This window comes from Microtus oregoni, unplaced genomic scaffold (assembly GCF_018167655.1).
Source record: "Microtus oregoni isolate MIOR12 unplaced genomic scaffold, Mior012 000017F_ref0000208, whole genome shotgun sequence".
In the NCBI taxonomy this organism is placed as follows: domain Eukaryota; kingdom Metazoa; phylum Chordata; class Mammalia; order Rodentia; family Cricetidae; genus Microtus; species Microtus oregoni.
The window spans coordinates 29381709-29399520 of NW_024543076.1; the positions used below are offsets into that span (position 1 = coordinate 29381709).

Sequence of the window (17812 nt, forward strand, 5' to 3'; positions counted from 1 at the left end):
AGAAACTGGCTCTGCTTGATTCGATTAAGAATGCCCTTTGAAGAATGCCCATTTATAATTTGTGGACTATGCTTCTGTAAGAACAGATGCTCTGGTTTTTAAGAGATGTCTATCAAATCTAATCTCCTCAGTCTTACCTTTTTCAACCAAATAATAGGAAATTTGGAGCCCCTAAATACTGTTTCCTCATTCATGTCCCTTTATTACTCAAAGAGAAAAGACGAGATCCAAGATCGTCTGGCCAGTCCTGGTACTGGAATACCCCTATTCTATTGATGTGAGATTCCTCTCTGTATGTTGTAAATTATGTTTTATTACCATTGATTAATAAAGAAGCTGCTTTGGTCTATGTCAGGGCAGAACAGAGTTAGATAGTAAAACGTAAACTGAATTCTGAGGAGAAAGAAGGCAAAGTAAGGGTGACGCCATGTAGCTGCTGAAGGATAAAAATGCTGGAACTTACTGGTAGGCCTCAGTCTCGTAGTGATACACAGATTAATAAAATGGATTAATTTATGACATAAGAGCTAGCTAGGAATGCGCCTAAGCTATTGGCTGAACAGTGTTGTAATTAACATTGTTTCTGTGTGATTATTTGGGTCTGGTCAGCTGGTAAATGAAAAATAAACTGTCTCCATTTACATCCATATGACCTCCCTTCAAATCATTGCCAAGGGGTGACTGTGACTCTTTAGATCGGAATTGTATGGGGGAAAAATAGAGTCACAGACTTGCTTGTGTGTCTAGGCGTTTCACACTGAAGGAAAATTCCTTAGCACTACCTAAGTTGTTTCTTTCTAGACAGTTTCCCAATATTTGGCTTTGAGTTGTGTGTATAAGATAAGGCTGTTAGAGTTCCACAGTTACCATGTCCAAGACAAAGCTCCCATGGGTGGCCCTAAAATATGGAAGGGTAGAAAAGATGTTGTCTTCAGGGTTTCTTTGGTGGCAATGAAACACCATGAGCAAAGTCAAGTTGGGTGGGAAAGGGTTTGTTTGGCTTACAATTCAGTGTTGCTGTTCATCAATGAAGGAAGTCAGAAAAAGAACTCAAACAGGGCAAGATCCTGGAGGCAGGAGCTGATGCAGAGGCCATGAAAGAGTACTGCTTACTGGCTTATTTCTCATGGCTTGTTCAGCCTGCTCTCTTAGAGAACTGAGTTAACGGCCCAGGTATCACACCACCCACCGTGGATTGAGCCCTTCCCCATTAATCATTACACGAGAAAATGCCTTACAGCTGGATCTCAAGGAGGCATTGCTTCAGCTGAGGCTTCTTGCTCTGATGATTTTAGCTGTGTTAAGTTGACACACAAAATCACCCAACATAGGTGTATACAAGAGCAAGGGAAGGTCTAAGAACTCAGAAGAAAAATATCTCAATTGCAAATTAGGTCAGATAGGTTTCAGAGTTTCGAGACACTGGGAACTCTTGGAATTACCATAATATTATGGCTGTGGCACTACAATTAAGGACTCTAAATTATATTATACATGTCACAGGACTTAAAAGAGGTAAGACTTTGGTGCTTTGTAATAATTTAAATGTCTTGTGAGTTATCTTCATACTTTAAACATTTGTAAACAAAAAGACATACACACTGAAAAGAAGCTAAGAACTTCACAATAAAAGTAATTAAACAAAAAACGGAGGTAACTATGAGGATTAGGTCTCACAAGGCAAATAGCCAAAACTTTACAGCAAACAGTAGTAGGCTATTTATGAATAATAAATAAATTTTGGCAGCAATTTAATCTCACCTCTTTGTTTTAAATTTTCTATTCTCTATAGAAAATAATAGAAACCAATTATGAGTGAGTACATCCCAAAAAGATGAACATGGGATGTACTCACTCATAATTGGTTTCTAGCCATAAATAAGGGTCACGGAGTCTACAATTGGTGAACCTAAAGAAGCTAAATAAGAAGGTGAACCCAAGGAAAAACATATACTTATCCTCTTGCCTATGGGAAGTAGACAAAATTGCAGGGGAGGAAAGTGGGATCTTGGGGGTGGGGTGGGATGGGGGTAAGGGGAGATGGGGAGAGAAAAGTGAGAAGGGGAGGATGGGGAGAACTTGGGGAAACAGGATGATTGGGATAAAGGAAGGCTGGATAGGGGAGCACGGAAGCACAATTCTTAGTTAAGGGAGTCACCTTAGGGCTGGCAAGAGACTTGAACCTAGAGTGGCTCCCAGGAGCCCAAGGCGATGTCCCCAGTTAGTTCCTTGGGCAGATGAGGATAGGGAACCTGAAACGACCCTATCCTATAGCAATACTGACGAATATTTTGCATATCACCATAGAACCTTCATCTGGTGATGGATGGAGATAGAGACAGAAACCCATACTGGAGCACTGGACTGAGCTCCCAAGGTCCCAATGAGGAGCAGAAGGAGGGAGAAGATGAGCAAGGAAGTCAGGACCACGAGGGGTGCACCCACCCACTGAGACAGTGGGGCTGATCTATTGGGAGCTCACCAAGGCCAGCTTGACTGTGACTGAAAAAGCATGGGATAAAACCAGACTCTCTGAACATGTCGAACAATGAGGGCTGATGAGAAGCCAAGGACAATGGCACGGGGTTTTGATCCTACTTCATGTTCTGGCTTTGTGGGAGCCTAGCCATTTTGGATGTTCACCTTCATAGATATGGACGGAGGGGGGAGGACCTTGGACTTTGCACAGGGCAGGGAACCCTGACTGCTCTTTGGACTGGAGAGGAAGGGGGAGAGGAGTGGGGGGAGGGGGAGGGAAATGGGAGGCTGGGAGGAGGGGGAAACTTTTATTTTCCTTTTCTCAATAAAAAAAAATGAAAAAAAAGAAAATAATAGAGATAACTTGTAGGTAGGACAATTTCTTCAAACCACAATTTCAAAGCCACCTGGATAACAAATGTAGTAAGACTCAAGACCCTACACAAAACTTAAACACACAACAAAACCAACAAAAACTCTAAAACAAAACAACATAACAACATAGGCCGTAACTTGCTTAGGGTTTCTTTCTTTCTTTTTTAACTTTTTATTAATTCTTTGTGAATTTCACAGCATGCTCTCCAATCCCACTCATCTACTTATCCCTCCAGCAGATGGCCACCTCCTGTAATCTTTTTCAAGTTTTGGATTTAGGGTAATCTTCAGAGTACTGCAGAAGTTTTGTATGTCCTGTTGCATTTAAATAGGCATCTACAAAATCGCAAGACTATGCAGATGTCACACTGTTTTAGTTTGCAGTAGTTATCTTTTTTACAAGTCTCACAGGTGAAAGTTTTACCAGGACACTTTTATTTAATGGATATCCAGCAGAATTTTGCCATTTGTCCCATGTGTTCTGTCTACTAAGGGTGGATGGAGGAAAGACCAAGTCTACAACGTGCGTGAAAATACCACCGTTCGTATTCACCAATCATCAGATGCAAATGGATCTCAGACTCTCCTGCCTTTGTTGCAACCTGTGTGCATTTTCATTAAAAATAAATCTGAATATTAAAAAATAAAGCTTTATCTACATATGTTGCAGTATCTGAAGCCCATCAGACCATAAATCCTCTATGTTCAGCATACTATAGCAACCATTTCAAGATTGATCTTTAATCAGCAGAAAAATAAGCTAATGTAGTTACAGCTAATTATCTGTTGAAAGCAAGTGATTCCTCTGTCAAATTGCAAGTCTCTGCCATAAAAGCTAATGTTGTTGTTATGAAAATTTCTCTGTTTGCAGAGGACAGATGCCTGTGAGTCACTCACATAGTTTCCAGGTCTGTGGTGAGGCACTCATATTATGAAAGGTTAAACTAATTCCCAAGACCCTAGAAAAAAATTAAAGGTAACTTTTCATAATCTACGGAACTTGGTTTCAGTCTTTAGCATAGCAGATCAATGTGTCACATTGTTCAGTAATATATAACTTTGCAAATTTTAAACTACATGCTTCTCTTATTCAGACCTCTAGGTCATAGACAGCAGTTGTTAGATTCATCAGAAAGGATGTGTTTAAACCAGGAGACTCAAATGTTATTTTGAAAATTCTTTGGGCTAGAGTCTTTTATGGAGTTGAATTTCCTAAACTAAAAATAGGAGCTACATGGTCCAATGTTTTGTTTTTGTTTTTCATAAGAAATCAAAATTATAAATTAATAACACATGTTTTTAATCCTTTTACCAAACACTTTTAGTTTGTCTTGGAATATTCTTATCTTTGTGCTAGGTGTGGCCTGAAACTACAAAATGGTGACACTAAAGTAAAAATTAAATGTAGTTCATTCCCCAGCACTGATGAGCGTGCTTTTGGGATGGGCCTTCCTGTCTGATGGGGCACATCGTCACAGATGTGAGCGGTGGATTGGTTGCTTGGAAGAAGAACCCATCCCTGGAGCTTTGGATTTTACCCTTGCACTTTCTGTGACTGAAAAGTCTTGGGCATATTCACAGCAGCTGAACTATTTCAGAATACTCTCAGACTCCTTTGGCTCTGCTAACTGGCTACATGTTCACAAATCAGACAATCTTAGACATGTTTTTCTCAAATTAAAATGTTAGTTAAGATCTTCCAGCATAAATCCCGTGAGCCTGACAGCCCAGATTCCCAACTTGAAACAGTCGCTTCTCTGGATCTTCATAGTGGGCATGTGTATGCTGAGAGTCACCCATGTGCTAAGCCTTATGACCTGGAGGTACAGAGGGAGGTTATGTAATTTACTGTCTCTACTTTTCATCACTGTGCAAATTCACAGATACATATCTGCAACATTTGTTTCACCACCACTTCTTAGAAGACAAGCAAAAAGGATGCCAGAAACCACACTTATTGATAATGATCTCGCGTGATATGAACAGGGAAGGTTTCAATATTGCATTGTGTAGTTTGATGAAGAGATTTTTACAAACAAACTTTTCAAGATTTATATTTTTATTACATTTAAAATAAATTTAGTTTTCTTGAGTTCTTTATTTATGCATATCACCTTAGAACCTTCATCTGCTGATGGATGAGGATAGAGACAGAGACCCACACTGGAGCACCGGAGTGAGCTCCCAAGGTCCAAATGAGGAGCAGAAGGAGGGAGAACATGAGCAAGGAAGTCAGGACCGCAAGGGGTGCACCCACCCACTGTCACAGTGGGGCTGATCTATTGGGAGCTCACCAAGGCCAGCTGGACTGGGACTGAATAAGCATGGGATAAAACTGGACTCTCTGAACATGGCAGACAATGAAGGCTGATGAGAAGCCAAGGACAATGGCACGGGGTTTCGATCCTATAGCATGAACTGGCTTTGTGGGAGCCTAGCCTGTTTGGATGCTCACCCTACTGGATCTGGATGGAGGGGGAAGGACCTTGGACTTCCCACAGGGCAGGGAATCCGGACTGCTCTTCAGACTCGAGAGGGAGGGAGAATGGAGTGGAGGGAGGGCGAGAGGAGTGGGAGGAGGGGGAGGGAAATGGGAGGCAGGAGGAGGCAGAAATTTCTTCAACAAAAAATAAATAAATAAATTTAGCCTTTTAATATAACTGATTTCATTGAATGATTTTTCAGTTTTAACCTGGTAATGCACTACTGGCTCAATATTATCATTTATATGTAATAGGATTTGTCTTGCTATCAATCTGTGTAGGGTTTTTATATCTAGTTGATAATCTCAATACTTATTATCAAAATGTCCACTCCCCCCCTTAAGTCAATGAGATATGTTTATTAAAGGGCTAACCCAGAGTTACTGCTACCCACCCTGGGTGATGGTCCCCTCATTTGACCCCTTGGCACAAAATTTGCACTGCAACTAGGAAAAAATAAACTATCAGAGAACAAATACAGTCCTGTTATGACATACAGAAAATCAAGAAATGCTTTGTACATGACACTAATAGTCTCATATTCAGCTGACAGAGTGTAATTTATCAATAAGTGTGGTTAATGGCTATTTATGGTATCCTTTTTAGTGCTGTAGTATATATTTTTTATTTTTCTGCATCTGTATTACATTTCAAAATTCAGAAAAACAGAAATAATATGTTCTTGACTTTCCAAATAGCTTAAAATATTTTTGCCCTTTGCTTTTGAACACAGTTGACTTATTCAACTGTATTACGATTTTTTAAAGTTTTATGCCTCTATGGATACGTATGTGTTTATCTGTGAATGTAGGTACCGACAGAGGACAACAAAGAGCATTAAACACAGGCAGCTGTGAGCCAACTGAGTGGGGTGCTGGGTACCAAATTCATGCTCCAAGCAAGAGTAATACCCACTCTTTGCTGGCTGAGCTGTTTATCTAGCCCCTGGTAAGTCACTTCTATGTGGACTTTTGTTCAACGTTTCATGAGAAGTTCAGCATCACTGAGAGCATTGGTACCAACTTCAGAGCATCTGCAGTGGTGCTGAGTCCAGTTTCCTACACAACGGAAGTCTGACTGAAGCCTGCTGCATCGGACATCAATTGTCCCTAGCTGTGTTATCATTTAAAATCAGTTGTTGAGATTTCACAAGAATCAAATCCTTCCCCACCAACTTTTATAATTGTTTCATACATATACGTTGTAGCCACATGTTGGCGTGACGTCTGTCGGGGTCTAGCCTCGACAGGTTCATACATTCCAGGATAAAGGCGTGTGAATTAGAAACGTTAGGCAAGAGGAACAAAGGTATGAAAGAAATACAGAGACCTAGGATAGTACTGGGAGGGCAATTCAGTGAATACTGAGTCTACCCGTGTTTATTTTCTGTATGCTTGTATACCCCAATCCAAAAAGGGGGTAAGAAGGCAAAAGACTGCTTTAGCATGACACAAAGGACAAACAGAACAATTGTTTTCTTTAATACCCGAGATATTGAGTCACTATTTCCTGAGTTAAGCATTCTGATGATTTAGGCAGCATATGCAGTGATAATACCTTAGACGAAGTATCCTGTTGACAGCCACTCTTTGGGTAAAACCTCCGGTCTTAAAAATGAAGTAGCAGGAATAGGCTTGAATTCTCTGACCTTTGGTCAAGATGGAATGGATCTACCTCTATGGGCCATCTTAATGGCCAAAACAACAAGTAACCACACCATAGGTCAGGATATCTTGTTTGTAGGCACTCCTTAAGTCAGGCTTCTTGTCAATAACTATGAAAGAGCTGGAGTAAGCTTAACATCTCAGTCAAGGTGGAGTTGACCCACCTTTATGGGCCCCCACACATATATTTACCTTTTCTCCCCAAAGAAAAAAAATATCCTTGAGGACTGATATCACATAGCACTTGTTACTAACTTTTCCCAGAATCTTGGCTAGCAATATAATACCTAAAAACCATAAGCTATGAGAGATGGCTCAGTGGTTAAGAGCATTGCCTGCTCTTCCAAAGGTCCTGAGTTCAATACCTAGCAACCATATGGTGGCTCACAACCATCTGTAATTAGGTCTGGTGCCCTCTTCTGGTCTGCAGACACACACACAGACAGAATATTGTATACATAATAAATAAATAAATATTTGTTTAAAAAAACTATAAGCTATGCTTTTATGAATCAAATTGGATGTATAAAATTAAAATTTTTTGAAGTACCATAATACATCCATATATTAAAATTAAGTAGGCCCTCTGTTATTTTAACATAATTTTAAGGAAAACAATGAGATTGAACTGGGGCAAGTCGTCTAAACAAACTTGATCAGTGTCTTTCAGGTGAAAGACAAACCAAATTAACATAAGCATCGAGGGCCCAGTGGAGGGAATGTCTCACTTTCCTTCATTCATGCCTGAGACTCATTGTCAGCAAACTTGCGTTTCAGTAGAAGGACAGAGAACTCCATTGATATAACGACCATGAGTCTGAGCTTTCTTGTTGAAAGTCTGAAGCTTTCAATTACAAAATGTACATCTTGAAAGAAAATAGAATACTTCTGGCTGCAGAAGCTGGCCTCACTGATTTTCAGCTCTTCTTCATTGCAGACCTGTGGGTTTAAAGTGGAGTGTTCCCTTGATATCTAAGTCTATTTTCATATTGTGTCCATTTTGTGTGGCTGCCTTAATTCATTTGAAATGTGTTGAGACTACGTGGGTGATCCGGGAAGTGACTAGTTGGAGGTAAATGTTTAGAAGCAGCACATTCCTGAACCACAATGAGGATGACCTATTTTGACACTGAGTATAGTTTTCTTTGTGTCCACTGTGTGGGGTTGGCTGCTTTTGATGGGCTGATATTCCATGTCATTGCTGACTATTTGGACAAGGGGTCCTGTATTCATCATCACGAGGTATGTGTTCAAACCTATGCTGGACATGGATTTGTTCTCTATTTATTTAGATTAATTATTGACTTGCTTTCTAAATTTCAATGTTATTTGGGTAACACAAATTTAGATGTACACTTTCTTGGTGAATCAGAATTTTTAAGAAAGTGAAACTACTCGTCTTTTGCAATAAGTGCACATTAACTTTCCATATCATCTGATACTGTTATGTCAATAATATTTTGGTGGGTATTGATATAACTTTTAAAGAATTTTCTTTTCATGTGTAAGAGATAAGAATATATATATAATATATATAATATATATAATATATATAATATATATAATAATTATAATAATTAATATAATAATATATAATATATAATAATATAATGATATATAATAATTAATATAATAATAATATAATGATAATAAAATATAATAATTAATATAATAAATAATATTATATTATATATAATACATAATATAAGAATATATTATATATATATTAAAGAAAAACACTGTTGAAATCAGTGTGGCTGTTACAAAAAACCTTGATATAGCTCTACCATATGATCTAGCTATACCAGTTCGAAGCACACTCCCAAAGGACTCTTGATACTACAGAGATACTTGCTCATTGTGTTCATTACTATTCATGCACCATAGGTAGAAAATGGAAACAGCCTAGCTGTCCATCAACTGATGAAAGGATAATGAAAAATGTGATGCATTTTCAGAATGTAATATTATTCAGCTGTGAAGAAAAATGAAATTATGAAATTTCCAGGTAGAACTGGAAACAATCATTCTCAGTGAGATAACCCAGACCCACAAAAACAAATGCCGCATGTTCTCTCTCATATATTGACGTTGGGTTTGGATCTTTAGATAACTGTTTAAATTGGAAAGTACCCATAGAATTTAGGGAAATAATAAGGGCCCATGCATGCAGATTTCAAAGAATAGGAGATACAATGCATTTATAAAACTATAAAAGGGGAAAGAGGAGTATTGGGGTAAAATGTGGGGGTTAAATGGGGTGGAAGGTAGGAGGGCAACATAGAAGAGGAAGTATGTGTAAAGAAAATAATGCTAAAGACCTTTGAAAAATTGACATAGAAACTTATTATTATAGAAGCTTCCTAAAATATATACATATATAAAATGAGTTGAAATGGAATTACACTATAGCAGGGGACAGTGCCCATCACAGATATTACAGACTATCAAATACAATACCTAGTACTAGATTTGAGCTATGTCTTTTTTACTTGTTGGTTATTGGGGCCCATAGAACATCATAATCATTACACACTAGATATACTGTTCTGGTTACTTTCTAGAGCAGTAATTCCTAAACTTCTTAATGTTGTGACCCTTTAATACACTTATTCATGTTGCCATGACCTCACAACCATAAAATTATTTTTGTTGCTACTTCATAACTATAATTTTGCTACTGTTATGAATCATAATGTAAATATTTTTATAGATAGAGGTTTTTCTTTTCTTTCTTCCTTCTTTTTTTTTTGGTTTTTCAAAACAGGTTTTCTCTGTATGACTGGGGCCTTTCCTGTAACTAGCTCTTGTAGATCATGTTGGCCTCTAATTCACAGATTCACCTACCTCTGCCTACTGAGCACTAGGATTAAAGGCATGCACCAACACTGCCCTGCGTAGATAAAGGTTTTTCCAAGGGGTCATGACCCATAGATTGAGAACCACTGCTCCAGAGATTCATGGTCAAGCCCTATTGCTGAAGATATTACATACATGAATCATAGTCATTAATAAATCAAACTTATTCCATATTTGCTCATTTTCATAGTTCTGAGAGGTACTGTGCACAGGGCCAGGGACAAAGAGTTTTACTCATACAATGATGACTCCCTGGCAAGATATAGTCATGGTGCAATAGTGGCACAAATGTTATAGGGATAACGAACAATTTTCTGATTGGGTTTACAGATCACTCCACAATAGAATGCTTTGACTGGCCCTTGGGGACCTATTCCTCATACTGGCTTGCCTTTTTCAACCTTAACACAAGGACAGAGCTTAGTCCTAACTCAATTTGATATGCCTTGTTTTTTTGACACCATGGGAAACCTGCCTCTTTCTGAACAGAAAGAGAGGAGAAGTTTGGAGGGGAAAGGCAGAGGGGAGGGAGAGGAAGGAGAAAATACAGTCAGAATGTAAACTAAATGAACAAATTTAATTTTAAAAAATTCTGAAAGTAAAACTTCCATATAACCCACCTGATACCATTCTAGACATATTGCACATCCGTGCTCATAGTTACTCTGTTCACCACATTCAGGAAATTGAACAAGCCTAAATGTCCATCAGATAGAAATAATGGAAATGTGGTACAAATACACAATGCCATTTTATACAATCCTAAGTAAAGATGATTTTTGTAAAAAATAGATGAATTGAAAAATATGCTGATTAAATATCTCAAGCTCAGAAAGAGAATGATCTGTGTTCTTGCTCATCTGTAGATACTAACTGTAAATCCTTTGCGTGTTTAAAGTGTAGTGACCTCAGAGGTAGAATGCAAGGTTTAAGCCCAGAACCCTATAGATGAAACATAATAAATCTTTGTTTTTGAAAGTGTTGGCAAGCATTCTGATAGAGGTTTAATTTAATAGTAAATTAGAAAAGCTGTCACATAGCCTAGCATAAAATAGACCCATAGAGTATATTTGAAGAATATACTTAACACTATAACATGCTATTTCACCTTAAAATCTTTGACATTTTAAGGCTTTCAAGAAAATCACATACACCTTTTAAAGGGGGGAGATGCGAGAAAATGACAGTTATTAAACTATAGTTGTTATATGCCATATTAAAATCTCTTTTAAACATTCTGGAAACTTAATATGTGTGGTGGTTTGAATGAACACGACATCCATTGGCTTATATGTTTGATTATTTAGTCCCCAGTTGGAGGAACAGGAGGTGTTGCCTTTTTTAAGGAGGTGTGTACTTGGGGTTGGTTTTGAGATTTCTAAAGTCCACAGTATCCCATGGACTTTCCCTCCTCACCCCATCCTCCCACTCCTCCTCCCACCCTGTCACCTCTTACTCCTCAATCAGCTGCAAGTTCTCAGCTAGTGTTCCAGTGTCTGCCTGCCTGCCGCCATGCTCCCACCAGAAGGGTTACAGACTCTACTAACCCTGGAACCTAAACCCCCATATTAAATGTTTCTATTTAAAAGTTGCCTTGGCCTTGGCATTTTGTCAGAGGAACAAAAAGTAACCAAGACAATATGTATTATTACTCTGGTTTTGTAGATAAAATTTTTAAAAATATTTTCTTCACAAGAACACACAATGAACAATTTGTATCCTAGGCTGATCTAAGGTCTTGAGCTCTACTGGAGAATTTCTCTACCTCTATGCCAGCTGTACCTTTCTCATCATTATAACAAAAAACCTGACAAGAATAAATTTTAAAAAGGAGGGCTTTATTTCTGTTCATAGTTTGGGAGGGGACAGTTTGTTATGTAAGGGAAGGCACTATGGAATTTGCTGTGACAAGCATAGGACTGGGACTCCTCATGTTACCATAGTCCAGGAAGCAAGGACCACACAGGAAGTGGACTGAGAGCGTAACACCTCAAGGGCCATGTCTAATGATGTACTTCCTCCCATCGGACTCTGCCTCCCTAAGATTATACAGTCTCTGAAAGCAATGTCACACATCAGCTAGGGTATAAAATGTTCAACCATAAAGGACATTTCACATTCAAATCATAGCACAAGATAAAAACTATAGGGTGAAAGGAATATGCATATACACAGCATAAAGAGAGTAACAATTTCCACTGTGTATTAGGTAGCATGTGGAAAGCCACGAAAAGGAAATCAAGAGTGAAAGAAAAGGAGACACTAATACATTTGGGCAAGAAATCTGGTTTTAATAGAAATTTCAACTTGATTTCATTATATTTACATTGTGTTCCAAATTATTATCTATGAACAAAGTCATCCAGAAAATTAAGGGAGGCATATATGATAAACATAAAAATTAGATATTTGGCAGAATAAAATAAATATTGCTTAGTAATTATATCAGGCATGTCTTCTGTCTCTTAGCAAGCTATTAAAAGTAGAACAACTGTTCAAAACATGCTGCCAAATTCCTTCAAAATGACTTGTTGTGAAATGTTGACTAAATATCTCAGAACTGTATATCATCTTTAGTATAATTAAACATTGTTCAGACTGAAGACGTGGTTTTTCTTTGCGTTCAGAGACGTAAATTAAAGGTGACATTCTCTTTTATAGTAGAACACAGAAAATCATCCCTTGTTAGCAATTAAAAAGATCTTTTAAGTTTTGCCATTTATAGATAACTCATTCATTTCTTTTATCTATTTAAAAGGCCCACTAGGAAAAACATAGTCTTTATACTCCTATTTTACACTTCAAGTATTCATTAAATATTTACTTTATAGATACCAGTGCATTGACAACATGTCTATTAAGTAAATTTAATGAGAAATTGGATGGTTACTTCTCAGAACCTTTAATATCTCCAGTTCTAGTGAGCACTCACATCATGATTCTATCTAAACCCTACCATGTGGAATATTTCTAAAAATATGCCACATTCTCCAGCATTGCTCATTATCAATTTCTGAAATGACTCCCATTTCAAGCCAAATGTCTTTGATAACTCCAAATCAAATGAGTATGAAAACTATAAAAATAAATTCTAAATACAAATTTCTGAGTGATACTCCAGAGATGTTTTGTGTATTGCCCTCCTTTGCGAATGATGGGAAATGTTAACTTCCTTATGATCACCCCCGTGAGAAGAACCTAAGTCTAGTGAAGACACAACCCATGCTTTATAAGATCACTAATGAACTATGTGAAATAACAGAATGCCAATATCTTCTGAACTCTAGTTGAAGCAGCACTTACCAATGGATGTGTAATAAAATTACTTTTAATTTGGTTGTAAATACATCTGGTGAGGGGGGGGCACACATATGTGTGGATATGTGTGTATAGATAGGTCTGTGTATGGAAACCCAAGGTCAGTATCTTTTTCTCAGTCACTCTCCACCTTATTTATTGAGGCAGGGCCTCTTCCTCCAATCCAGAGTTCATGTGCTCAGCTAAGGTAAAAAGCCAGCTTGCCCCAGGAACCTCCTGCCCTTATGTCACATACACTAGGATAGGATTGTAGCTGGGCTATTTTGTCCATGTGACACTAACATGGGTGCTGAGGATTCAAACTTTGGCCCTCATGATACCACATCAAATACCCATTGACCTATTACCATAGCCCCTAATATCATTATTTACAACGAATGGCCCATGAAAAAAAGTACTTTTGAATAGTTTTGATGAATGTCAAACTATTCCCTTTTACTGTGGCACTTCTAAGGATTTTAATACACAGTTGGGCATTTTGATCTTTCAAAAAGCAGATATGGTATAGTGCCGTCCATAATTCTTAGAGCAATGAACAAAATGGTTGATGGATCATCTATATTAAACCTAGGACAAGCATTCCTAGAGATGACTAGGATTTTTTTGTATTTTTTTCATTTTCTTTCTCTTTAAAATATGTGCATTTTTCCTTTTATGACCTGCTTTTCCTTCATTTTCCCTCCCCACACATACTTTTTTGAAATAAAATAATCATGTCCAATCATCCCAGCCAGCAGGTACTGCTTTATTCTTCCTTCAGATTCAATCACTCTCTATCCACTTCTGCCTCCTGACTCCATTCAGTGATATTCCACTGAGCATGCAATATTGTGTACTTTTGGTTATAAGTGTGGTGCATATGTCTGTTTACACTATCGTGTGTAAACCTCCAGCTTCGGGACAATGACTTTTTCTACATTTTGTAGCATAATAATATGGTACACATAGTTATTCAGTGGACCATCTGTCTAGCTAAAACTGAGCCTCAGGATTGTGACTGCAGTAGAGATAGGGGTCGTGAATATAACCTAGGGAGGCATTTTTCTCTATTCCTTATTTAAGAATGAATGAAACTTTAAAATTGAAAGGAATGGAATTATGGAATGATAAGCTACTCACTGCCGAGTGGCTACCAAGCACCTATCATTCTGCACATACTGCAGGTGGAAGTTTGTTATCTATTGTGATTAATTTTGCCTCAAGAAACAGGCTAAGGCAAGAGAAAACAGCATTTCTGGTCTAGATCCAGTACATTACCTCTTTGCTCTCAATTGTCCAGGTTCTGCTGATCTTCTTTGTGTCCCATGCTCTTCTTGTCCTACCCTGGTCTACTCTGGTATGTTTGCTCAGGGCACTTAATGTCAACAGTAGGTAATTGTGGGTATTCTCTGCAACTGTTTGTAGCTCAGATGGCTTAAAATACATATTTTCCATGATTTCATGAGAAAAATGTCTGTGTCAAGGACCTGATATTGTCTTTCTTCCCTTCTCTTTCCTTCCCTACCCTTCCATCCCACTCGCCCTACCCTCTCCTGCCCTCACCTTTCTTTCCTTTCCCTTCCCTTGCTCTCCCTTGCCTTCCCTCCCATTCTCTCCATCCTCTGTTCGTGGATGAATCAATAACTTACAGAATCTAGATCTAGAATACAGATATTTACAAGCTGGAAACATGTTTCCCAACTGTGCTAGACTGTATGATGCCATTGAGTTTCAACATCTCATAACAGTAGACACGGCATCCATGAAGCTATTCATTCATACCAGACTTTTAAAAGAGATAAGAAAATTCACAACTATTTTCTTTCCACATGTCAGAGAGAAGCAAATGAAAACTATGAAGAACTTTGGAATATTCTACCCCTCTCCTCACCCATGGATGACCCCTTCTCTTAATATCCCTTACACATGGCCATCTAGAGTTACTGTGGATCCTAGAAAAGGGAGCTCTCTGTGTCCTGTGGTTGTTCATTTGGTTTTGTTCTGCCCTAGCCACTCGCAGACTTATGAATTCCATATTAGGAAATAACTTGAAGAAAGTCTTTTCAATGAATTTTTATTTAGCATATCATAATAGTATATTCATCTCCATATGTTTTAAATAAAACATGAAAATTGTATACTATGAAACATGGAAACCTTCTTATTGTAGATGTGGAAAACATATAAAAATAGAAGCCATATAATTTCCAACAATAGAAGTTAATTTTAAATTTATATACTTTATATACTAGAGAACTGTGATTTATTAGTACGCATTCATTACTGAACATATTCACACACACACACATACACATGCACACACCCATATATATATTCTGATTCTGATGTGGAAATTTTTCCCCAATATTTTTATTTAAAAAAGATCAAATCATAGGAAAGAATATTAAATGTAAGCTAATTTTTGTTATGTATATAATAACACACATATGCAATAAATTCATATTTATTGAATATAATCTAGATGATTATTAACAAAAATGTCATCAGTGATTGTATTTTGTAGTACAATATAATTATTTTGTTTCTATATTTCCATAATGAACTGATGTAATACAAATTATAAAAATCATTAAGACCTTTTGTTTGAAAATGCGGACAAAAAGAGTCCTGTCTTTCCTTGCTCTAAGATCTGAGTCCTTCCAGATCTCTTCTCTGTGGTTCTGTCTGTTTACACCTGTCTTCCACAGAATGATGCTACCGTTTGGTCTTCAGCTACCATGGCCCTGTTGTTTTTCAAATGTTCTTAGCATGGCGTATTGCTCTTCAGTCCAAGAACTCCTAGAAACACTGTCATTCTGGTCATTCATATGTAATAAATGGATTTGGAAATATACCAGAAAATAGCATAACACAGTTGTGGGAGGCAAATAATGTAGTTTATCAATAAGCAACTTACAGAGAAAAAAGCAGGAACAGGATATAAAATTGACGATAAACTTACCAAAATTCTGACAATTAATCGTTAGGATCAGTGCATGAACCAAACAATTCTAATCAGGGGCCCAGAGAGAATTATGTTTAAGGGTGGTAGGAATTAATACAATAAATGAGTTAGCTTGGGTTTATTGTAGTAAATAATTAATTCTGGATAAAAAAGAAATATGCAAAAAACAGAGTCTGCTCTTCCGTTTTTCCCATCCTTCTTTCTTTTGTTCCTTCTGTCTCATTACATAAATATTTATTGATCAATTTTTTTGTAGGCAAAAATATCCTTTCAAGCCTTGAGCAGTGTGGAGATTGATAATTTTCTTCAAAAATATTTATAGTTTAGTTGGTGAGTTGCTATGGCAAAAGTTTGTACACTTAAAGAAAGCACTAAATCCCACTGTCCCCCTTTGATAGTCAGCTCTATTGATGCCTTGTTGAATGTATTTTCTTCCCTCTACAGGTCTGTCTCTGAAAGAAGAAAAGGATGTTCCAAGTGGTCCTTAAGGAGACTGAAGCTGACTAAATCCTTACATATAGTCCCAATTTGATGTACTATATGAAATCTCTAAAGAAATGTTATTTTTCTAATAAAAACATATATATATACATGCATATATATATATATATATATATATATATGCACCTTTGTAATGAGGGTATGTATCTGTCTATAGTCAGAGAATGGTAATTCAGGCAATATGGTCTAGTGGTCATGGAATCTGATACCTTTTTGATTTGATCAATGTCTTGTGTTTATGTTACCTTTTATGTAGCTTTAAAATTAATGTTTGATATATTGAATATTGCCTAAAACAAATGCTTAAAATTTTATGAATATTAACTTAGCTAGGGTTTTCTACTTCTATTTTTATAATAACATCTTATCTTTTGGGTTAATAAACATTAAACTTGCCCAAATGTGCCCAGGTACAGCTTTAGTCCCAGTCAACCATTAATTGTGTGACATTAGCCCCCAAAATGTAAACTCTACACCAGAAAAGAATGTTTTTCTCACCACTGCCCCGACAGGGTTATATTCCCTTTCCTATTAAAACATGACTATTACTTTAGCAGAACAGAACAACGAAAAATGAAATGCATGCCCTCAGAGCACTTGCAAGGAAAATCATGAATCATTTATGTAATTATTGAGTCACCATAAGATTATTCAGTTTAAATCTCTTGTCTGCTTACTTTTGGAATGTGCTATGTGATAATTCTAAATAGACAGATCTCAGCCAATCTATTGACTATGTCTGCTATCATTTATCTTATTTGTCTTAATGCAAATTTTTGGTGGACTTTAATGGATTAAGGCTAAATTATAAAACTCTGTATAGCTATAAAAGAAACAATTGTTAAGGACTAGAAAATAGCCAAGGAATAAACAAGCAATTTCTGACTCCTGAATTAAATCATGTTCATAAATATGAATTACAAAATTATAAGTGATATAATAAATTTTCTTACACCATTGTTTTCTTGTATGATGAAACCATTTTTAGTAATAACTATTTTCATAGATGGAAATAAATTAAATGTCCATTATTAGTTGTTCATGGATGTGACAAAATTATTGAATACTTAAATACTTAAATACTTAAGCTTAAAGGGGAAAGGTTTATTTTAACCCTTTTGGAGGTTTCAGAGCATGATCTTCTGACTCCTTTGCCATCGACCAGTGACGAACAGATGGTCATGGCAGAG

The 17812-nt window shown here is 37.0% G+C and overlaps 1 protein-coding gene across 8 annotated transcripts in view; it reads left to right on the forward strand.

The window, feature by feature from the left end:
* Nucleotides 1-17569, forward strand: part of CUNH8orf34 (chromosome unknown C8orf34 homolog) — a 381887-nt gene extending 364318 nt beyond the window's left edge. For 2 of the 8 annotated variants that reach the window (XM_041667625.1, XM_041667630.1), the window contains one exon: nt 16566-17569. In XM_041667625.1, the coding sequence (XP_041523559.1) occupies nt 16566-16609 (44 nt within the window). In that variant the 3' untranslated portion in view covers nt 16610-17569. Of the gene's footprint in view, nt 1-14456; nt 14665-16565 lie in introns of those variants that run through there. The other 6 variants (XM_041667626.1, XM_041667624.1, XM_041667629.1 and 3 more) reach the window with 5 other exon arrangements.
* The last annotated feature ends 243 nt before the right edge of the window (nt 17570-17812 follow it).